The 25,079-nt window shown below is 38.4% G+C and overlaps 1 protein-coding gene across 1 annotated transcript in view; it reads right to left on the bottom strand.

Annotated features, from left to right (window-relative positions):
- Positions 1–25,075, bottom strand: part of TMEM245 (transmembrane protein 245) — a gene marked incomplete at its 5' end in the record, with an annotated part of 55,912 nt that extends 30,837 nt beyond the window's left edge. Inside the window, 6 exons of the mRNA XM_085314576.1 lie at positions 102–271; positions 4,619–4,831; positions 9,205–9,312; positions 10,328–10,429; positions 11,617–11,734; positions 24,590–25,075. Coding sequence (XP_085170702.1) covers positions 102–271; positions 4,619–4,831; positions 9,205–9,312; positions 10,328–10,429; positions 11,617–11,734; positions 24,590–25,075 — 1,197 coding nt within the window. The remainder of the gene's footprint in view (positions 1–101; positions 272–4,618; positions 4,832–9,204; positions 9,313–10,327; positions 10,430–11,616; positions 11,735–24,589) is intronic.
- Between the last annotated feature and the right edge of the window lie 4 nt (positions 25,076–25,079).

Raw genomic sequence — 25,079 nt, 5'->3', positions numbered from 1 at the left:
TGTCCATCAGCAATAGACACTTACTTTAGAGTAAAAGCATCTCAGTGCACAGTTAACAAAAAATAAACTTTCAGGTTGCTTAAGGAAAAAAGGGAAAGTACCTTGCTGTCAAGTTTTAGCATTACTCTTCCAAGCCCTCTAATAGGCCGTGGAGCAAGAGCTTCCTGACGCTCCATCACAAAATCTTCCACAAGTTGCCACCAACTGCTGCAACGGTTTGCCATGAAGCTCAAAACTCCAAAGTGGACCACAAGTTTTTTAAGCGCCCAAGCTATAAAGAAAAGAAAGTATTAGAGATTTCAGAAGAGTATAATAGCACATATTTATTCTGGTCTGAAAATGTATTAAAAGATTCTTTTGCATCAGAAATCACTTACAGAATTTTGAAGGGGCTTTAGTATTAATTGCCTCATTCACTTTAGAGACATGCTTATCCACTTGAAATTTAAATGGCACCAGAAGAAAAGTGCCTGTACTGTGCATGATCATGCAACTAATTGACTTCATCAAGGCCTGGGATAAGAAGGTGCAATTCCATTATTTCAGTACTGCACTCTTATTACATGATCATGCACATAACATACCAAAAGACCACACACAGATACCCTATGGAGAACTTAATAGTGTCTTACTCAAGCTTTTCTGTCACAGTTTAAGTTTTAGACCTTATCTACTGCAAAAGCTGTATCCTTTTAAGGACTCTCAGTAGATCATATTCACAATAAAGAAGTGTTTATTTCAACTCACAGCTAAGTACAAGYAGTGATTTATTTTGGTTTTAAGCATCTAAAATAATTGCATTGACACCAGCTCTATATCTTAGCTTGAAGATGATCAGGGGAAAGCTTCAGAAAAACYAGAAATTYTTTTTTTYYCCCCCCCCCGAAAGGAAGGTTTTGCTACCAAGACCAGCTTTTCTTAAATACTCTTAAAATACATCCACTGTAAGTTAATGAAAGAGCTCTTAAAACACAAACAGTTTAGCATTACAGTTAGAGAAATAAGAGATCAAGTCTGTTTATCTGCAATGAATTATAGTCTAAAGCCTTTTGGATAAGGCTTATGTTTATAATTCCATAATGCAAGCACTCTTTCCCATATTAAGTATATATTCAAAATTTGTGAAGCATCAAATTATGTAAGAAAACAATATGAAACATATAAAGCTTTCCTTTGAAGCTAATTGATTTTATTAAATAGCCATGAGACGTATGCCATATTCCTTTTTAACAGCACATTATATCACTTAAACTACCTAGCTTTCAGCACTTAAAAAAAGTAGTTACTCTTCCAAAGCCACTAAGACTACAACATTACATCAAAACAGAAAAGTCAAATAATTCACACTATAAGCAAAGATTTGTATTACAGCTGATTTTATGGGGTTTTTGTTTTCATAACACATAAGAAAACATAATTATGTGATCTTTTAAGTTGATATTCCTTAATATTTATATTTAGCAGGAACAAATCCAGAAGGTCTCACAACTCAGTCCTAACACGAACAACTGTTCTACAAACCTCTAAACAAAACACTATGCTTCTCATCCCCAGATACTGAATTACTCTAAAGAAATCAAAATAAAATTATTAGCAAGAGAGTCATATTCAGATCATTTCTTCCCTCAGTTATTTTTTAACGAGGGTTCAGTAACAGTGATTGTCACATGTGGATCAACAAGTACAGACTGTGTTAAAATTCTACTTACACATTAAAATAATTTTGTGGAAAGGCAGTATGTATAACTGAATGCCTAATCATTAAGCTCAAGTATGCTTTTAATACAGCTTTTTTATTACATAAGAGTATTCTCCAAGGCAGTTGCATTACTTACTGCCACGTACCACCACAACAGCCCTTCCATTCCCCCAACATTCACATCATGCTTCTATCTAGGGATATAGAAAATGTCACACATAGCCCAAAAGGTCAACTTTTAGTATCCACAGTGCATTTATCAAAGTTCAACAGAAGTCTATTATCTGTAAACCCCGTCTGTAATAGCTCGTGTTCTTGTCTGCTGAGTACTCATTTAACAGTTTGCTGAGATTTGTTTCACTTACCTTTGGCACCACCACGTGGTAAGTGTGTGAATTATTCTCTTAAAGAAATAAGAATATTCTAATAATCTAATTACAATTGTCTAACAAGCATACAGAAAACAAGAAAACGATGCGAGCATCAGCGTTTAACTTGCAGGTTGAAGGACTGCATGATGGAATGTGATTGACAGTAAAACGCATAAACTGCTGCTCACCAAAACAGCATAAACTGATTTTACAAGAAGCAAACAATACACATGAAATGACMTTCTAACCTTAAGTTATTTAAATACCTACTCCAAAATAATTCAGCATACCATCACTGCGAAAGTGACACCAAGAGGTTTTAAGCCCAATCGTACAGCTGCATTTAGGTTAGGTTAGAATAGATGAGTGAAAACTAAAGGAGAGATGTTAGAAAGACATGAACAAAAAGATGGTAGTAAGAAAATCCAAACATTTGCCACAAGCAGAAAATGAACTAAAGACAAAACAGAATTAAAGTAAAAAGCAGCATGTAACAGTTGAAAAGTTGTTCACTTTTGTCCCTTTTTGTTTTATGGAATTATTATTTTCTGCTCTCCACATTTAGCAATTTTTAAAGAGCATTTCATTCTACCAAAGTGGAAACGAATTCAAGGAAAAGTATTAATGCTAGTATTTTTATGATAGTACTTAAATGCTATCTACTTCATGTAATAGTCATATTTACCATCATAAGGAACATTTAAAAAAAATCTTAAATTAAAAGCATGTTTTTTTTTGGGGGGGGGGGAGGGAGACAGGGTGTGTTTTTTTTAGCATCCTTAAATTTATCAGTCTCCTTAGACTTAAAAAGCAGCAAGGAAACCTTTGCTTTATAAGGCTATTGCCCACAACTAAGTTATTTCTAATATTTCATTTTTAACAGTCCAGGTTATCCTCATTTGCTTTCTGATACAGTATGATCCATTGCTCTAAATTTGGCTCCTTTCATAATCATACTGCCCCTTCATAAGGGTTTTGCAGTGATTTGTTTATATTAATCAGCTTTACAGCAAGAACAAGCACTTAACAGTCCAGTCTCACCACTGAGGTAAAAGGTTACAAACATTCTCAAATTAATTTCTGTTTTGGCTTGAGTTTTAAGTTCAGGCACTTCTAAGCATTAGCAGCAGCAGACAATCCACAGAAGCCTTTGGAAAGTCACTTCAGTATCAGATGTGTGCTTTACAGTCAAGATGTGTCTGGCTCTAGCTTGAAACTATTGTTGTCTACCAAACTGCAGAAATACCTACTACACCCATTTTGCCTCCCGCCCTACAAAAGTATTTCTAAACAGTCATTCCTTGAATAATTTTATTCATTTAAACTCTGCTTCTGGTAATTCTAAAACATATTTTAACTTCTTGATCATTTTTATGGCTTACTTAGGAGCTTTGTCCAACCTGTCATCATCATCATCTCTGATGATGCCCAGTTACCAAAACTGGGCAGAGTATTACAGTAGTAACTGCACTGGTAGGAAGCAGATTAAAATCCTCTTTCTCCTCGTATTCATTATTCAGCTAGTTATATGTCTAATGATCAAACTACCTTTTAGCCTCTACTACAGTGCCACAGCCAAATATGCAGCTGTTTCTTCCATCATGTTTCTCAGAGTTCATAATAATGTTAATAGTTTCTCAAACCTGTAAGCATGGCCCTACATTCTCAATTTTCAAAAAACAAAACTGGTCAGTCAAATATAACTACTATTCATTTTACCAAGCCATTAAGTGTTCAATAAGTTTTAAAAAAAGCTGAAGTCTAATGAGACCATGGAACTCATTCTCTGTTTACAGCAAAGAAAAAATAAAGCAGGGCTTCAGATTCATTAGCAGTTCATGCTATTTCCAGAGCTCTTATCTTCCCTTGTCTCTCCTCTGGCAAAAAGCTATTGAAATAAGTGGCATGCAGTTTTAAAATAACCACTTCAAATTGCCATTAGAAATATGCCATTATTGCTTTACAGATAAGAACACAGATGCATGTACATGTGAAGCAACAAAGCCAATTAACCTCAGAGCTAGAATTAGAACCTAATTTATCTTGTGATTGTTCACAGAATTTAGCAACTCATTTTTAATGGAAATTAAAATATATAGCATGAGCTGTATTTCAAAACTGAATAACAGCTAAGATATGCCTTAGCTATAGCTCCAGAAACGGAAGACAAGACACCAAGAGAAAGAAAAACAAAGTGCTCCAAAAGTATTCCAGAGTGRAAGGTGCAGCTCTCAATTAGCCCAGGTAACACACATAATAATTACAGTCAATAGACAAAGCAGTTTTAAATGACCGAGCGGGCCAGGGCCCACACGATACAGGATGCTGCACTTGACCAATTACATCTCCAAATAGGAAGATTCAAGAACATTATAACCATGCAGAAAGACTTAACTAGTGACAGTAAGTTAATTAACTCTGCACATTTCAAAACAAGAAATCTTGAGAAAGTTAAAAGAAATCTTACTTCTATTGTAGGCTTATTTAATACAAAGTCTCAGGCTATCTAAAGTCATTATTTAATGTACGTACATAGTAATTGTATTACCTGCAAAAGGCACCGGTAATAGTTGCACAATCCAGAAATTTAGCCATATCTGCACAATGACAATGGCCCACACAAGTGTAACAAAGTAAACATCGCTTGTTTTCTTTTTTCTAAGAAAAGCTCCAATCTCCGGCCTTTGCCTGCTCCCAGAGGACGATGAAGAGGAGGAAAAAGAAGTTGAAGCAAGTGCAGGTTGATTACTTTCTGTTGCTTCTAAAATAAACAAAGAAAAAAAATAAATAAATGGCAATGGAACAAGTGGGAATTATCACATCAATGTCTTGTGCAGAAGACAATATGCTCCTTAGTGGCAATTTAACCTACTTTTATAGTAATTTCTCTAAAAGATAGAGATAACATTGACACTAATTTGGACTTTGAAAAAACTAGAACAGGCCTGTGCAAGTTCTCCCACATCATGCAATGCTATGCCAGGGCAGTGTTAATGGGGGAGGAGGAAGAGGAAAGAAGGAAAGATGTTGCAGCCCCTTAGAGGCCTCCTCCCACTGCCAGGAAACTAGAAAAGCTAAACAGACTTTATCAAACAATCATAATACTCAGCAAACCACAGAGTAGATTTCACCTTCAATGGAAGAACATAAGTCTGAGGTGTTAAAATAGATCTTTGATTTCTCTTCACTTTAAGGGTTCTTAAACGCGCTCAAAGGTCAGGTAAGCAAAGAAACAAAACACAGTTCAAAGAGGATGCTCTCATATGACAAATTTTTTATTGCACCTTTTCTTTTCCTGAACACTCACTTTACAAACACAACATTCATGCTGTGATCTTAAATTACTTGCTTGTCTAACCTAATTCAGTAACAACAACAAGTGTTAAGTTAGTGGTTGACAAATGCTGTTGTTCTCTCATAGCTTAGAAAAGATGAAGTTCAATTCAAAATTGTGAATTTATGGGTTAAAAGTAAAGGCATCATGGGTTCAGCAAATGGTGGTTTCAAGCAAAAAAATATTATATTCAATATGAAATTCCTGTTTAGACAATTAAGCAGTTTTATTTATTTATTTTTTAGTTTGGAAATCTGCCTAGTATCAGACTAGTACGGACAATACTAGTCCCATCTTAAGCCAGCTGGCTGCTAGTAACATCTTTGGTGGAACTTCATAATATCTACAAAAGAATTACAGGAGGCAACCTGAAAGAAGGAACTCATCAAGCAGTTAAACACAGAAGAAGTTTCAGGTGGAGTGCTGCTTGACAAAATTGTTCATATCTCAAAGCAGGGAAGGATAACCCTATCATACATAACTGTACTTTGGAGAAAAAGATACATGTTATTTTTCACGAGGGAAGATGGAGTTACCTATAGACCAAAGCTTTCCTCTGTCATTAGAAACAAAGTCTGCCTTCAATTAGTCAGAGGAGCACACCGAGGAAGAGGAAAAGGCATTCAGCTTAAGATTTGCTAGAGAAATACAAGATTGAAAGCAGCATGCTGGAAGCTGAGAATTCTTCCCCTACCCAGTTCAACTTATTCAGCTCCTTTCTTGTTACTTTCTTCCCCAAATAAAGATAATAAATATTAGTTTCTGCTGGTTGTGTTAAGTTTATCAAAAGAAAGGAAATGCTAAAAGTCAAAAAAGAAAAAGCAAAAGAATTTGGCACAATAAAGCCTATTCCACATGATACAAGTTATCTGATCCTTTCTGCCCATAAATTCTTGGCAAAGTCATTACAAAAGGAAAAGCACATTCCTTCCTTTCAGGATGAAGAATCTGATCGATATATTTCTGCAATGAAGAAAAACTTAAGAATAATATTACTGCTAATTAATTAAGAATAGCACCAATTAAATCCGACTTATTTTCTTACAGTTTCCCTATTTATATAAGCAGGCTGTTCACAGAAAACAAAAAGAAATGGGAAAGAGCTCAGAAAAAAAAAATAAAAAGTTTAAAAAAAAAAAATCCAAGACTTGAAGTATTAGGGAATCTCAAGAATAGAAAAGGTTTTTCRGAACGTTGTTCCACGGCAGTTTAAGCCAAACTAAACTGGCACTGCCATGACCCAATATCCTCCCCATGCCAAAGAGGGACTCCTTAGCATCACCACCTGACACTAAGATGACCAGACAACAGTCAAAAAACTAACTCAAGAAATAAAATTAAATACATACAGAAACCCCCCACACACACACACTTTTTGTTGACAAGATGAGGTCTGTATACCAGGATGCCTCACCAATACACGTGGGGAAGACTGACTACCAGAATCTTGATTTAGAGTAACTTCAGGTCCTGTAAGACACCATTCAGTGTGCTTCATAATATTGTCTCAGATGAAGCTGGAAAAAACATTTTGCCTTCCAACAAATGAGACAGTAAGACAGTTTTCCCTGAAGAGCTAACTCAGTACCTGATAAAGAATTTGGGGATACTTTTAAGATGCTGTTCATAACATATCAAAATCAGAATCTAGAATAACAATCTGAATATAATAAAAAAAGCCAATTTTTCCCAGCTATATTGAGACATGTTCTCTTCTTTATACTATCTGTTCTCTATCAAGTCAATTTCTTGCTGTCAGAGTTCAGAATTACTCTTTTCTCTTTCCTTAAGAGAAAAGTAAAGGAACAGTAGCATAGAGAGGAAGGTAAACAATTTGTATGCATACAGACAAGGGTGTGAGAACAAACTCTGAAGAGTTACGTGAAAGGATAATTTTATTATTGTAATTAATATTACTAAGAAAGTCTTTCAAAACACCAGGATAAGGGTACCCCTTTTGTGAATAACCGTAACTTTTTGTAATTCTAAGAGAAAAAGATTTTTTTGTCTTCTAAGAAAGCTAGTATACTTTCTTTACCTAGAATAAAGAAATTTGGATTGAGGGAGGAGGGAATGAAGTACAACTATACCTAAGGATTTCAGTATCTATCATACTCAAACCCAGTATGACAACTGAATCTTCCCCATGAAGCAGCTAACAAAATACTGCAGTAGTATCTACTTTTTAATGGGAGCATTTATAACTTGCTGCATACTCTGGAAATTCTTGAGACACCAGAAAGAATCWCAAGTTAGACAATCTTCACCGAAATCATTAAAAAAGTGCACACACTGAAAACCACTATGCAAATACAAAATAAGGGAAATAGGTCTTCCAAAAAAAATTTTTATATATATTTTAATACATATATATATACACACACACACATATATAAATAAATATGGCTTCCTCCCTCCCATTTTCCTAATCAACAAATTTAAGTACAAGGAGAACAGTACGCAAATGAAGCATTGTTCTGTATTCGATTTAATACAGTATAAGCATTTTCCTTGCTATTGACAATTAACCAACCTTGACAGTTACTGACACATATTTAGAGTTGGTATAAGGAAGACCTCACCCTGAAGTTTATCTACCTGACTGAAGATGTGAGAGCTTCCAAAAATCTTAGAATAGGTATATCATATTATGAATTCCAAAGCATGATAACAAAAAAACCCAAGAAGAAAACTTTTACCACGATGTCCCACTGTCAAATTTCAGGACATGCTTGTCTTTAGCAAGTCAGACTGATGRGGTCATCTTCATTTCACAACACTAAGTAAAGAATATATCATATAAAGCTGCCTTTTCTGTATTTTAAAAACAAGTATGTTTTTGAATAGTTTACATTGATATTTAAAACTAGGATATGTATTTGAGTAACTCTGTATCTTTCTGATTCATAGAAAAATTGTTGAAGAGATTGTTCTATGTCAACTGTTCCACCTGAAAGCTGAATAACTTTAGATCGACACAGGCTAGCCTTTAGACTTAAGTTATTAATACTATGCACTTAAAGCGTTCTCTCTTGCACAGTCCCTACAGAGGGTAATTTACACATTACAGACAATTTTAACAACATACTGCCTTGTAGTAGACTACTCTTAGATGCTAAGAAGTTCACGTTTTGGACACACACGTCCTGTCAAGTTCTATAACCTGTTTGTTTACTTAAAGAAAAAGGATGAAAATAGATCCAGAGATCTTCACAACATTTAATTTTACTAGTGTCCCATTCCATCAAAGGGCTACCTGGACAACAGATGGCAAGGTTCAATAGCAGAGGTGGACTCCTATATGTTCTCCTTGCAGCCCTTTCAAACCATTTCTTAAGGATTTCTTATTTTATTACTTTCTCAATGAAACTCACTACAGGAAAGAATATGAACATGCCACACCTAAACAGAGAGCAAAGTTTTCTGTCACCGACATCCACAAAGATTATACCAGTCCATCCGAACCTCATCAAGCAACCCAGTTATATCTTAGTGCTAAGAAATTAAGGGAAGTGAAGGGAAAATAAAGATAGGGAAAAATGCCCTCATTACCAAAACTAACAACAACAAAAACACACAAGAAAATACACCCACAAACTTGTAGTCAGGCCTTTTGTATGAAAGGGGTTCTATATTACTGTTCTCTTGCCATTTTTTAAAGCAAATATAACAGGTATGTAAGTATAATGTTATTTTGGAAAAGGATGAAGAGACGGAATATTTTGAAATACGTTCTTAATTCCCTCTTATTCCTGCCTTTAAAGCAACTTCAAATGTTTTCTTACAGAGTATTCAGTCACCTGAGGGTTGTGAGGATTGTTTGTTATTTGACTCATCTTCTGTAATTGATATTGCCATGGCAATTGTCGAAGCAGCAATGGAAATCATCTGACCAGGAAGCTCTGTCCCTGTAAAAAAAAAAAAAAAAAAAAAAAAAAAAAAAAAAAAAAAAAAAACACGTGCACATGTATATAAAGAACAGCTAAAGTCTTAAATATTGTATTTGTTGCTTGATATTCACTGAAGCTGTCAAGCAATACAAAATACAGGCACAGATATTGTTAGCTTTTAATATGCATCCTATTTAGTCAATACGATCAAACTGCCAGTAGTGCTACTAATTTTAATATTACGATACAGCTAGAGTCAGGACATAAAAACAGTTAGTGACTCAGCACCTTCCTTACTAGTAGTGAACTGTCACTGACAAAGTTGTTTCTGTTACTCAGTCTGACTAATCTAAAATATCTGTAACAGATTATCAGTTTTACTAACCAAGATGGTGACAACTTTCAGAAAAAACAATGCAGCAATAAAACTATTAATGGAAAGGAACCCCTGGCAGTTCTTCTTATATAAAAAGTGAAAAAAAAATCCATTTGCATTAGGAAAAAGCTATTTTTCCTCAAAGTCCAAACACAAACCATAATGTTAAGAAACTTACATTCTAATCACAAATGATTGGATATAAGAAACTTGCTGGGTAGATGAAGTAGTCAAAGTTTCTTTCTCATACTCAACATTGTAAGAGCCTACCTGCTCATTTCTTTCAAAATTAGACCCTAATCCTAAATTCTTGGACTTTCTTCATGCTTGAAACTACATGTAAGATTCTCTAAAAACTTAAACATACTCTTAAACATATAATCAAAACATTCTAAACTTTGTAGTCAAGARTCAACTACTTTGTTATGGAGATCAAACAGTTTATTGCAAAGATTCTTCTATAAAAAGCCAAAGATTCATTTCAGCATGCAAAATCCACTTTGGAATAAATATGCTAAGACTTCTAATAGCAAATTCTTGCAATCTATATGATAGTAAATTTACAGTAATATAGTTTGGATGACTTCTTCTTACTTTACGAAACTTTAGCCTCCCATAATAAAAAAAAAAAACACAATACAATGACTCGTTTCTTACCAGAAGACTCATTTCCACTCTGCTGTTCATACAACATGCCTACAGTCATCAGAACAACTATAACCAGAAATACAGGAATTCTCCAGGAACCAGCCACAGAAGCTGAAAATACACATTTATTTTTCAAATGAAAATTATGCCATTAATAGTTTTGCTAGATGCAAAATTTAAGAAAGGCACCACTTCAATCAAGAAACATGTAGGTAAAAACTAACAAGGAACAACTGCTAAAGCAAGTAAGTTTTCTACATTAACAGAAAGGAGGAAGCAGAAAAACAGGTAAATAAGGTCCTCAATGAATAAACTATCTTGTTACTTCAGTGACTTTAAACTATGTTGGCCTATCTTAGAGATAGTTTTTAAACAACATGCAAAATTATATTAGGTTCTACACAAAAAATATTTAGAAATCAGAAGCATATCAACCCACTTAAAAAAAAAATCTAGGTTTAAGGTTAGATCTCTACAGAGTGGCATCAAGCACGGCCTTGTTTATTTTTGGCTTTTCAGCTAGTACTTAAAGCAAATGTGAGCAAAGGCAAAGCCACTATGGGCAGCCTAAAACTTCAGAGAAGTGTCCATATAAGTTTAGAACAATTCTTGCAACCTGCTGCTAAAGCAAAAATAAATCATTAAGTATGCTATAATCCTTAAATCCAATACGTGAGATAAACTTAATACTAAAAGTTAGTACAATCTTACATTTCTATTGACAAATTATATAGATTAGTAGCAAACCTATTTGATACTATTGATATCATCATATTGACATGCTTGTTGATTGCTGATAATTTTTTCTGTACTTCTACTATGAAATACATTTTACAGTTTCAGCCTCAGTTAGCGGCAGGTTCTCAAAAAAGTTCAAAATATTCATAAGCCTAAAAATCTCTCACATGTCCTCAGCCCTTCCCCGCCAACCAGCTGGTGAGAGGTCTGTTACTGCAAGAGTCAAAATTAGTCTACAGAAAGTACAAACTAGGCAACAGAAGTAGAAAGCAGACAATGTTGTTCAGCTCCTTGCTGCCCTGCCCAATCTGTACTCCAACACTCACATCTTACCAGCTTTACACCAACAACAAATAACTCTGCATAATGGAAAAAAAAAAATCCTTGCTGGCCACATTCAGCCAGAATTACTGAGCAGAAAAAAAGAGCTTGCACCTCAACTGAGATGCCATTAAATTATTTTAGAAAAGGAGCAAGAGTATGACTTTGCTTGCAAGATGACAGAATTGCAGTAGACACATGAGCATTGCTACTCATGAACGTTTAAGGCTGCTACTCACCTAAATGAAAAAGCAACATAATCCAGACAGGGACTGAAACTGCTTTTAGGTAGCGTTCGGTGCTTAGATTCCACTTGAACGAAACCATCAACAGGTAACCAACTACCAAGGTCCATATCTTTAAGAAAAGACACGCAGGTAAATACACGTACAAACAAGCATGTGCATACATATATATGTATAAGCATACATGCTTACAAAAACCACACACCCCCATGCCATACAGGGGCAAAGTCAGGTTCTAAGTGACTTTTGATGTGTGATTTTACCAAATACTTAAGTGAAAACACTTAAGTAGAAAGATAACCACTTGCTGTGCCAGTAAATGATGCTTTGCTGTGGTCATCTTGTTACTGCTACTTATAACTGCCTCCTTCAGGTCTACTCATCAGAGAGCTTACAATGAGAATTCTAATTAGCAAGCTTTAGGTAACAGATTTGAGCTTGAGTATGCAAAAAGCCACTACCAAGCCAAAGATGTGAAATTAGATAGATACGAAAACCCGTAAAAATATATATAGAGAGAGAGAGAGACAGACAGAGTTACATTTTTTAAAAAAATCTGATGCTTCAGGCACAAATCCAAGAAATATTCCCTATCCATAACCAGTTTAGGGCACCTTCTATTGTACATTCATAAATCCTAATGAACTGTAAATGGAACTTTTATTAACAGMATTTGCTGAATCAGACTTCACTGTAAAAAATAGGAATAGGCTGAAAGAGACAAAGAACAGGCAGTAAAGCTGAACATGCAGAGAGAACATTCACCTCTATTTTYGCACTATGACTCACACTGAAGAGGCAGAATCTCAATGAAAAGCAGTTTGTGTCACTACTGCCATTTACCTAAATGTCCTACAGGAAACTGTACTGAATTCAACAGATAAGCACTGACTGACTCCTGTTAACTTCAGAGATCAGGATTTCACCCCGTATCATAATGCTAATACACAGAGGGCAATCAAAACCCCCCTAGGTGGGAACAAATCTATTCCCTTTTCATGCTACTCTCTTCTATCAAAGCTGATCAATCCAACTTCTCTCTGTTATCCTTCCCTAATTATGTATAAACACAACAGCATAATGCTTACAGACAAATATAAACTCAATGCAAACATCTGAACCTAAAGTCTTAACATCCAAGATTAAACTCAAATAAAATAATTTTGATCTGCAGTGCATGGCAGCACAGGCACAACTTCACAATGCACACTACCGCATAATTTTAACTGCAAGAGATAATTCAGCAGCAAGAGAGGTACTATACTGCTCCCCATCACCATCTTTGTATGACGTCTATTCCACCATCAAGTCAATTTTTATCTTCACCTTTGAAGTTTAATGATAAATTACAAACAACAAACTGTTAATAGGTCTGGAGTTCAGCAAATGAAACTTCCTGATAAAAAATACGCCAAGAGTAGGAGGTTAATAGAACATAAACCTGTGTTTAAAGGCCAAAATAAACTATGCTCCACTGTTTTTTTCAGTTGAACTAAAACTAAGTACTGAAGTGCTATGGCTTAAGTATTCAATAATTATTTCTGTTGCAAGTTACAATAATTCAACAATTCTCCCTTCTAAAAACTTAGCAAAGGACAGGAAGTAAAAGCATTCTTTACTTCTATTGATTAGAGAGAGAAAATAGCTTATTTCAAAATAAGTGAGTCATCTTGTTTCATAAACCAAACCAAAACAACACTCAAGCCCTGTAAGCAAGCTACATATTCAATCAACTGGTGTAAAAGGTTTGATTTCAATGATACCATGGATTAGTCAATTCATCATCAGTTAATGCTATGGTCAAGCACTTATGACATCTCGAGTAGCACTTCCTTATATTGCAAGAAATACTCTATATGAGAACTAAGCTAGACTACTTCTAACTCAAGTAGCCTGCTTCCAGCAATTCACAGCTGAAAACCAACAAAGCAAATTACTTAGACTGACATGGATTTGGATTTTATCCCATACTAACTTGGCAACAGCCTACTCTATTTTAAACATGTCCTATGTGACATTTCCCACTATTTTGCTGAATGGTTTCCAAAGCTTTCAGATACAAGTGAGTGAGAACGGTCTATTTACTATAAACAAGTTATAACCATTACAATCTATACTACTATACTCGAAATTACATGACCTTCTCAGCAACATACATAATGGAAATAAAAGATACTACCTACTTTTATTAGCATTAAAATACTGTAATTACTGCACTAAGCCTACAATGGAGGCAAATGCCATGTTAAAGCAAGATGCCAATGAATTTGATATATACAATGTACAGCTAACTAGGTGACTAATACACATACTTTAGTCACTGCAGCACACACATTTGCTACCATAACTGCTTATTTCTCAGCTGCATATACGTAATTTTTACCATCTACTCTAAGGCTTTTAAATAACTCTATCTCATTTAAACTTCAGGGACATGCACTACCCCCCACACATCAGAATTTTAGGCACCTAACTGGATGATTTAATTCTTCCCTCCCTTGCTTATCTTCATTGTCTGACCAAATGGCAAAGACCTCATTTCTCAAAACTGCTTTGCACTTTTGTAGCCCCTCCACTAACGAACAAAATGTTTTTCTTTAGATATAAAAGTAGTAACAGAAAATGTCTTTTTCCCCTGAATAAATAGCTGTAACATTGCAGTGCAACTTACTGGATTTCATCATCCACTTTTGGGTTACAGTGATAATTCCAAAGATCAGATCTGGAGACGTCTATGCAAGTTTAACAGACTTCAGTTCTCTTTAAATTGCCTCTTGCCTACTGAAGGCAAAATCATACCATTCAGTTCAAGCACCTGCTTCAGGGTTTTGAATTTTTTTATATTTTAGAATATCACGTTTATTACTAGCTCTATGTGCTGAAAAGTCTAGGATTTAGCCAGCATAATCGTTTTTTCTGATGTTACTCAAAAATCATTATCTATTCCACTAAAATCTGGGAGCATTCTAAAATCTGAGAAACRCTAAGCTTTGGCATCACCTTTCAATGAGAAGGGATTTTTCTCTTGCTGCTCAACTCTTGACAGTATTTATACTGATCTACATTAAGAACTCTTAACTTAAAACTCTTCCAGTCACACAGTTCACCTACTTCGCTCTTTTCCTAACAGCAAGTCAACCTAAGCGAAGGTGGGGGTGTTTAAACTCAAGCTGAACAAATTCAGGGCAACCAAAGCATACACCAGAAGCGAGATAAGAACAGCCCCTTCATTGGCAACAAAGCTGCTAGATCAGCTCATCTATCTTTGAAACCTCGCTCCCAAAATTCAGCATCCAACAGTTTGCAAATTTCTTTCTTTTGCATATAAACCACCTTATGGTGAACACAGCAGTGAAGACTGACTGGAATTAAAAAAAAAGATACTTATTTTAATACACACTCTGCCAGCTGTCCAGGAGTTTCCAATTTTTAGCAAGCCAAGACCTACCAAAGAGTATGACTGAATTCCTCTTTTATTTTCTTGTTGTAGCTCTACCCTCTCCCTCTTTGCCATTTTAGTGTTGCTTTTTTTCTAGGTTACTTGTCCTCTTGGACTCTGGATCCAATTTGAAAGGTTTTATACTTTCCAGTTTGCTTAAGGCTCTGAAAAAACAAAAAAATCCTACTTATCTCACCACTTCTCTTTAACATTTTAAAATAAAGTTTTCATTTGCAAATGTAGATTTTTTTTTTTTTAATAGGAAAACCTTTCAAAGGTATCATTCATGTAACACTGCTCCTGTGTGGCCTTACTCTCTGACAACAGACACATGAACTTTAATGACTGGGTTTCCTATCTTGTGATTCCCTCTCTGTTGCTTTCATCAAACAGCTTTAGATAACAGAAAAGGATAAGTAAAGGAAAGGTTCCTTCATCTTTCCCAGATCTCCTATTTGGCCTCCTACTGCAGAAATTCATTTCTTCTACTAACAATACTATTAAAAAGAAAGAATAAATATCTTTGCCATACAATACAGATGAGAACAGGACAACTAGCTAATTAATTAACAATTAATGTGCATCAAAAAAAAAAAAAGAATCAGACTACAGATCATCAGAGGATGCGTGCACTTCCAAGCACGTTGTCTCACGTACAGAAATACCTAGGCTYCATATAGATCCCTATAAAAAGGGATTTTTACTATTTTAGTATTCCACAGTCCCAGGCAGTAACTCCACACATACAGCAGTCCTCTCATCCACACTCACTCCACACTTGTTTCACAGATTTTTGAAGCACTGCTGCAGTGAGCAAAGTTGCAAGAGATCTTCTGAGAGTAGATCATTATTTCTACATCTTCCTCCCCGGTGCCAACCAAGGCTACCAAAAGAACGAACGTGCTGCAAAATCTGAGCAGAGCAGTGCTTGATTTAAAAACTGAAGCTACACAAGATACTAAATCTGTCCCTAAAAGCCATGCTGCATTTGCCATTACAAATATCACAGCATTTTTTTCATCTGTCTTGCTCATCTGAAAATGGGTTTCAAAATAAGAAAGAAGATAATAAGGCAAGTGAGGAATAATGAAAACACCATTTGACTTCACTTTCCAGAATCAAAACTAATTCCATATGGCTTTACTGTATATTCCATAGTACATGACAGGCAGTATCTCACAGCATGTGGGGTTAGGCAGAATGAAGAATGTGTAATTATCTTTCATTTAATATGGAAATAATCCTCACCAAACAGATGCAAGGAGAAAAAAAAAAAAACATACACACACACAGATAGTGCTGTGCCCCATATCTGAGCAAATTTAAACAACCCCTCTTACTCAGCACTAAAAAGATATTTACTGAAGCTGGTAAATGACATCCTGAACTTTTTCCTGAGTGCAAAAAGCAGGAGAACATCTGACTAACTGGCCTGTTTGCCGTCAAAGGAATAAAATAGCCTACAAGTTTGGTTCCTTCTAGATCTCCTAGTTGAGAGGTATTTATAATTAGATGTTCCAGGTTCACCTACAACTACTAAACCAAATAAAATAGAAGCCTGACATCCAGTCTGGTATTCAGTTCCAAATTACGAACTTATGATTATAATCTTGGGGTGACAAAACTGACCATCAAAACAAACACTATTACAGAGCAGTTAAAATCATTTTCAATGTATACTGCAACATTTTCTATGCTGTGAATTTAGGATAATCCATTAGGTAAATTATCCTGATACTTGCAGATATGGATATTGAAAATGTTTCTCCTGTAGTTCACTTGTGCTGCCTTAATATGCAAGTTACTTGTGAGAATTTCCATTAATAAAAAACTGCTCAAAAAAAATCAAGCTTTTCAAGATTCACTTGTGTAAAGAGATTTTTCAGAGAGTATCAACCTGCTACATCTTCTCCCTGAAGGCAGAGCATCACTATCATGACAAGCTTCACGATACCACTTTCACAAGTGGTGGCTCCTTTAACATCAGCAGCTCCATGTAGAAGCATAGTTGCCAGACAGTTCCACACTGATCATTCTTTTCAGAGGTGGTGATAAAATAAATAACTTTTTTTTCAAATAATATAAGTAAATGCCAATAAATAAGTATCATCATGTAGTAAATACCACTGGGCTAAAGGCAAGCATCAGCTTAGTGCCTGAGGCTGCAGTTTATGCATTCAAAACTAAAGAAGCCTACCTGCCTTTTCAAAAAGCATACCTAATAGCAGGTTCACTCTAAATCAAGGATGAGTGTGAAAGGGAAAAAACAAAGGTGGAAAGAAAACACCAGGAACATATCCCAGTCATCTTCTGCCCATCCCCCTTTCTCTCTTTCAATAGACTCCATGAAGTCTCTATAAAGTTGATCTCCACCAAGTTGTGACAATAAAACAAAGACTGTTGTTTTGAAAAGATGTGTTTGTAAACAGTACCTGTGATGTGTAAGCCATAGTACCCATATTAAAAGTATTATTACAAGCAGCAGAAAGACTAAGTTAAAATGAAGGGTGGGAGGAATCCCTTCTTATGCTTATTTCCTCAATTAAAATTCTCCCTGTGCACTCTTCTTCTGTATCCTGCTCTGAGAATTATWGCTGCTGTATTTGGTAAATAAGGCTTGCACTACTAACAGTCCATGCACACTAGCTAAAAGAATCAAGAAGGGAGTTTTGATGCAAGTCAGATGAAAAAGAAAAAAAAAAAAAGCAAAGGCAGAGATAGAGTTTTCTTTGTTTTATACTGGACAGATCTTAGAAATCTGCACATCTGCTCTACAAAACAGAGCAAGGAGAAAAAGCTATCTGAAATGCTGGAAAGTAAAAAGAAATTATACGCAACTCAATCAGAACTGCATTTTTTTCCTTTACAGTTACTCTAACATTATAGTCAAACTTAAATCCTTTCCTTTGCTAGGACAGCTTTTGTTCTACATGAATTGAAGAAAGGTAGATGCTTTTTATGACTCCAAAGGTAACAAGTTCAATAGTGCTATGACAGCCAAGCTTTCCTGAATACCCGAAATCCAAAATACATTTTCAGAGAAGAGTATCTGAGATTTTCAGTCTGCAAGAGTTACTTTAGGAACTGCTGGATCTAATGCTAGGACAAAGTTTTCCTTCATGAAGGTCACAGAATCATAGATTCATAGAATCAGTAAGGTTGGAAGGGACCTCTGGAGATCATCTAGTCCAACCTCCCCGCTCACCAGGGTCACCTAGAGCATGTTAGACAGGGTTGCATCCAGGTGGGCTTTGAAGATCTCCAGAGAAGGAGACTCTGCAACCTCTCTGGGCAACCTGGTCCAGTGCTTCGCCACTCTCATAGGGAACAAATTCCCCCTCACGGTCAGGCAGAACTTCCTGTACTTCAATTTCTGCCCATTGCCTCTTGCCCTATCACACGGGACAACTGAAAAGAGTTTGTACCCATCCCCGACACCTTCCCTTCAAATACTTGTCCACATTGATAAGATCCCCCCCTCAGTTTTCTCTTCCCCAGGCTAAACAGGCCCAGCTCTCACAGCTGTTCCTCAGAGGGCAGGTGCTCCAGACCTCTGATCATCTCCACAGCCCTATGCCGGACCCTCTCCAGTAGCTCCATGTCTCCCTTGTACTGGGGAGACCAGAACTGGACACAGCCCTCAAGATGGCCTCACCAGGGCTGAGGGGCAGGATCACCTCCCTCCACCTGCTGGCAGCACTCTTCCTAAGGCACCCCAGGAGAAGGCCACCATTGGCCTTCCGGGCCACAAGGGCACATTGCTGCCTCATGGTCAATCTGTCATCCACACCAGCACTCCCAGGTCCTTCTCTGCAGAGCTGCTCTCCAAAAGGTCAGCACCCAGCTTGTACTGGTGCCTACGGTTATTTCTCCCTAGGTGCAGGACCCTGCACTTGCCCTTGTTGAACCTCAGGAGGTTCCTCTCCTCCCAGCTCTCCAGCCTGGCCAGGTCTCTCTGAAAGGCAGCACAGCCCTCAGGTGTGTCAGCCACTCCTCCCAGCTTGGTATCATCAGCAAACTTGCTGAGGAGGCACTCTGTCCCTTCGTCCAGGTCATCGATGAAGAAGYTGWASASSATGGGACCCAGTACTGAGCCCTGGRAGATGCCACTAGCTACAGGCCTCCAACTAGACTCCACACCACTGGTGACGACCCTCTGAGCTCRGCCTTTCAGCCAGTTCTCAATCCACCTCACCATCCACTCATCTAACCCACGCTTCCTGAGCTTGCCTAGGAGGATGTTATGGGAGACAGTGTCAAAGGCCTTGCTGAAGTCAAGGTACCCAATGTTCACTGCTCTCCCCTCATCTACCCAGCCACTCATTCCATCAGAGAAGGCTATCAGATTGGTTAAGCAGGATTTCCCCTGGGTGAATCCACGCTGACTACTCCTGATCACCTGCTTTTCCTCCATATGCTTGGAGATGACATCCAGAATGAGCTCTTCCATCACCTTTCCAGGGATGGAGGTGAGGCTGACCGGCCTATAGTTGCCTGGGTGCTCCTTCTTGCCCTTCTTGAAGACTGGAGTGACATTGGCTTTCTTCCAGTCCTCAGGCACCTCTCCAGTTCTCCAGGACCTTTCCAAGACGACGGAGAGCGGCTTGGCAACAACATCYGCCAGCTCCCTCAATATCTGTGGGTGCATCCCATCCGGGCCCATGGATTTGTGGATGTCYAGCCTGCCCAGAACATCTCTATTCCTATCCTCCTCAACCAAAGGAAAGTCTTCCCTTCTTCGGACTTTCTCCCTCACATCCAGGCTGCAGGATTCTTGAGGGCTGCTCTCAGCAGTGAAGACTGAAACAAAGAAGGCATTCAGTAATTCTGCCTTCTCTGTATCCCCTGTCACCAGGACCCCTGCCCTATTCAGTAGGGGGCCCACATTTTCCCTAGTCCTCCTCTTGCTGCTGATGTATCTGAAGAAGCTGAAGGTCTTCAATAGCTTCCCTGACAAGAGAGCAGACAGTGGACTGCGAAGACATCCAACATCTGCTTTGACAATATTTCAATGTAAGGCTCATGGCAAAAGGTATTCCCAATTTTTTCTGGCATCCTAGTGAGGAAAGGATTAATTAAGTCCTTTAGTTGCTTGTTAACCATTACAACAGAATGAGTCACACCTAGTAGAGTCAGAGATACAGTCAGGCATACAGTTTCACAGAACCCTATAATTCCACATTGAGGGAAGAAGTTGGGGGGGGGGGKAGAATTTTTACACACACACACACAATTCTAACCCTGATCAATAAGTTCTGACATACTCTTATATTGGAGAAAGGTTTTGACAGTTTCGTAATCAAGGTGACAGTARAGAGTTCTATCAGTTACGGTCATATCACATTTAATTTACTGATAAGATGAACTTCAGACAATATAAAAGAGCTGTTTAATTCATTTCATCTGCTGGGATCTACAAAAAAAAAGTTCTAAATAATTCTAAACCTGTGACCCCTGCTGACAAAAGAATTACCGCCAATAGCTGGCATTTCCTGTATATTACTTTAACTGTAAAATGTCAGACCAAAGTACTTTGAACTGCTGCTGCAAAGCAGAAGAATTTCTTTTATGTTAGGTACAGATGGATATAAGCATACTTCAAACACCTAGGAAGACAAGGCAATCCATAGATTAGTCTTCAGAAGGTATGCAATAGTAACTATACTAAAATTGTTATAGCATATAAATGTGAAAGGGCATTTTTAGTCTCCTATTGCACAAATACCCCTTTTTCAGGAGGAGATAAACATCTCCCTTCCCTACTGTACCTATACAGTACATCTCCTCTACAGAAAAGGAGCAACCCATAAGGAAGATAGGAGCTCATTAAAAATTTCTTGCCCTGACTCCAATCTTTAAGGCCCAGCAGTCTACTATGATTCTTGAGCAAGCTTCCTCAAATAAGATGCAAGAACTGCAAAGCAGGAAGGGGAGGGGGAGAAGAGGGAAGGAGAGGGTGGGAACAGGATGCTTGTAGACTAGCATAAAAACATGGATTTGCTCTTCCAGTGTAGGATTTTGCAATTCTCTCTCAAATGGGCTTATCATCAAGGTATCTAAGATTCCTAATTCAAATTCCAGGTGTGACTTAAAAGTCACAGAGAGGAATGTAGCAATGTCTGAACCTCTACTCATCAGTGCTGCGAACAGCTTTGATGTGAGGACAATGACACCAGCATGCCCATGCAGTTTTCTAAATCAGCATCATATGCCATTGCTGCACTTGCAGAACATTTTGTTCATACTTACACTGGAACCGAAGTTGAGAACTATTCATACGGTATCTACTGAAGCTATGATATCAAGACATTTTCAGACATCACCAAATTGGTACCGAAAAGCTCTACTGGCAACAGTAGTGGATCTTAGTTAAATTCTAACAGCTAGCCATCTCTGACTTCCTTAATGCAGCAGAGGTAATCAGAAAGGGAGAAGAYAGATGTGTGCCATCCTTCATTCTGCAAGCAGTAGTGGTACTGAGGTGGCACAATTACAAAGACCAAACAACTCACAAGTTCCCAGTAAAAACAAACACATCTTAAACCTTTGAAGTTTAAGAGAATCGTGGGTGGCTGAAGCACTCACATCCATAGTTCACAAGATCAAAATTACTATAAACAACTCTTCTGTGCTAGTCAGATGCTGCCCTTACACTTTTCACAAGGCATGCTGCAAGAGACTTCGCTTGTCTCTTGTGTCTTTAATGAATGTTTTACATGTCACACTTGTGGCAAGGAAGCACTCTTTTCCCATATACAATAGGTACCTACTTATTGTGTTTATGTAAATTTATTCTAGATCAAAATATTTCAAAACTAGAAATCTAGGACTGGCTTACRGCCTACTAAAAGAAACAAGCAAAAGTTACATTAATTTCATTTCTTGCACTATTACATAAAGCACTTACATGATAAAATAGTTCTTATTTTCATGCAAGATATATTCAGAAGGAACTGGGGAAAATTCAGATGCCAGGAAAGGACAGTACAATGACGTAAACAGATCTGTAACATCCAAAATTCTTGCGCAGATGATAACAGCAAACTGTACACATGCACAGTCCCTGCAATATTACATGGAAATTAAATGGCTTAAAAATGCTTAACTGAAGTTAAAGCAGATGCTATTAACTGATACAATTCAAAGGTTCTCAGTAGGATAGGCAGAATTAAGTTATCCTACTCTAAGGATAAGCAGCCTAAAAACAGGTCTAAAATAATACAAATCAAGTAACAGCAAGGTTCAAGAAAACCTGGAACAGGGAAACGCTGCAAAATTTACAGATGTTGCTAGGGTGAGGGAGGTTATTTACAAGGAGAAGCCCCCACAGTTTCCTCCTCATATAGTGCCCAGTAGGCAGCCTGATAGAAGATTACTGCAACAAGCTTGCTTAAGAAAATCTACGATTAGCTATATTGATAAAAACCCTTTTTTATTTTTTCCAAAGAACTCAAGTCAGAAGAGATCTGGAAACTTACTATCTTTTGTCAAGTTAAACATCTCCAGTAGACACCCAGTCTTTACCAGAAATACTACAAAATGAAGTATCAGGGCCCTGCTAAACAAAATTGCACCAAGCATGCATAAGCATCAGGTAGCATATTATAGACATATTTGTGAGGTTAAATCAGTGCAATTTCCTTTAATACCTTTATATCTACAAGGTACAAGTATAACTGAACCCGTAAAGTTTGAACAAAGGCCTTAGCCAAGCTGGTTTTTGTAGTAACACAGTTGATCTGGCAAAAACTTAGGTCAATCCAAAGGAAAGTCTTAAGCTTATCAGGTAAATTGCATGGCAAGTAATCAAAACTTACAATGGGTAGTAAGTCATGCTTCTGTTCTTTCATCACTTCGCTGGAGGTAAAAGGAAGAACCTTTCCCCATACTTCTTCATTAAAAAAGAGAGAGAAAGTGACCATCTCAGTCACTCGGTCCCAGATTATACTTCTGAGAACAAAACAGACCAGAAAAACATCTTCCCTGACATTCTCTAGTRTATGCCAAGACTTAAGAGTAGAAAGCCAAGAAAATTTCTTCTAGTTTTCACCTTCAGGGCTTTCTGTAGAAAGTTTGTCTAGTCCATCCTAGACATACTAGAAACATCTAAAAATATTGTTCATCAATACATTTAGAAGAACTATTACCTTTTCATTTCTGGTACAAAATTTCAAAGTAGTATTTGAGATATCAGTATAACCTAGCTCCACAAAAGGAATAAAACTAGGATTCAAAGAGCATGTGTAACTTCAAAACCAAAAGTCAAGATAAGCTTATAAGAGTATATCTTTTCTTGACAGTTTGTTTGCCCATATAATGTTTTTAAAGTAGCTCTTTACTTTAAACTGCACTTATATTCCCATTAACCCAACTGCATACATTATTTTTCAGTCAAGTAGGTTTTTTTAAGCCAGAGCAGCCTAGCTTAAAAAGCTGTCTAAAAAACCAAAAGTCTTTGACACTAAGGAATCTGAGTATGCCAWTTTTTTTTTTTTTAAGTACAACTTCACTGATCTTCTGTGTTTTCAGGTATCCATTTACTTCAGATACATAATATCGTTCTTATTTACCATTCAACATTTAGAAGTAACAAAACGAAAAAGGTGCTGTATTGAGTTCTGCCAGGGATTTTAAACTAGACAAGTTACCAAAGGGAACCAACCTCTCAGAATCTTTATTAGAAGTAGTATAGAGAAATTAAGTAAACAGCTTTTTAACTGTTGAAATCGAATTTGCAAGGTTTCCAGCTTAAAAAAAAAAAAAAAAAAAAAAAAGTTTTTTTAAAAAAGTCAGAGAAATAAGCCTTAAGATGCCTTTCCCCTAAGTCACTTGCTGAGCTGAACTGCACACGCCTCTCAGCTCGAGTCAGCGTCTGCCCAAGACTTCGCCTGAATTACCCTTAACAGCATCTCATAACTTGAGCATGACTAAAACACAGGCATGAAAAGGCAGACAGAAGAAAACGTATCTGCGTCTGCTGCACGTACTTTGATCACAGGACACTTCCCTGTACCGTCGGTTACAACTCAAAGAGTTTGTTAAAGCTACTTCAGGCGGGGCTTTGGCGGGGCAAGCTGGGCTTCCTCCACCCAGCCGCGACCCCACGGCAGCGTGGGCAACTACGCACTTTGCTCCGGCATCCCCGAGGCGCTGCCTCCTCCCCGAGCAGCACCGGGCGCCCCACGCACACGCTTCGACCGCAGTCACCGGGCCCGTCAGCAGCGGGAAGGAAAGAAAAGAAGAAAAAAAAAAAAAGAAAAGAAAACCAAGCAAACGGAACTACGGCGATTTCAAACACGCGCGCTGCGGTTTTAAAGCTCCGCAGGACGGGGCGAACCCCGCCGCAACAAGTGAGATGGCGCCCAGGCCGTAACGGCCGCCCGTAACGGCCGCTCCCCGCCGGGCAGGGCGCCCCGGGCCGCCACCCGAGGCCAGCGAGCAGGGCGGGGGCAGCTCTCGCCCAGCGCCGCCGCCGCGCTGTGCCGCGGCCCCGCCGGCCGCCCCTTGCCGCCCGCGGCGGGCACTCACCCACTGGCTGCTGAAGTAGTCCAGCCCCTGGCAGATGAGGCGGGCGGCCTGGGCCAGCAGCACCTGCACGCCCAGGGAGCTGCCCAGGCAGTAGAGCCCGTAGAGCAGAGGCCCCCCGGCGCCCAGCAGCAGCAGCAGCCGCCGCCGCCGCAGCACCTGCTCGCCCAGCGCCTCCACGCCGTAGTTGGCGAAGCAGATGGGCAGCAGCAGGGCGGCCAGCAGGACGGGCGTGCGGGAGCGGTGCAGGCGGCCGAGCCAGCGGCGGCCCAGCGCCGTCAGCGAGCTCTTGAAGGGGTGCAGGAAGGTGCCGCAGAGCACGGCCCAGAGCAGCGGCCGCAGGAAGGCCTCCAGGATGAAGTAGACCAGGACGGCGGCGCCGCAGCACAGCCCCGCGAACAGCAGCGCCCCGGTGTTGTAGAAGGCCTGCTTGATGGGCTTCTCCAGCCGCGGCAGCGAGACCCCCGCCGGGCCGCCCAGCGCCAGCCGCGGC

Source organism: Rhea americana, unplaced genomic scaffold (assembly GCF_003343005.1).
Source record: "Rhea americana isolate MKP2758 unplaced genomic scaffold, rheAme1 scaffold_409, whole genome shotgun sequence".
Taxonomy (NCBI): domain Eukaryota; kingdom Metazoa; phylum Chordata; class Aves; order Rheiformes; family Rheidae; genus Rhea; species Rhea americana.
The sequence above is the reverse complement of the archived record's forward strand: the minus strand, read 5'-3'. Positions and strand labels throughout refer to the sequence as shown.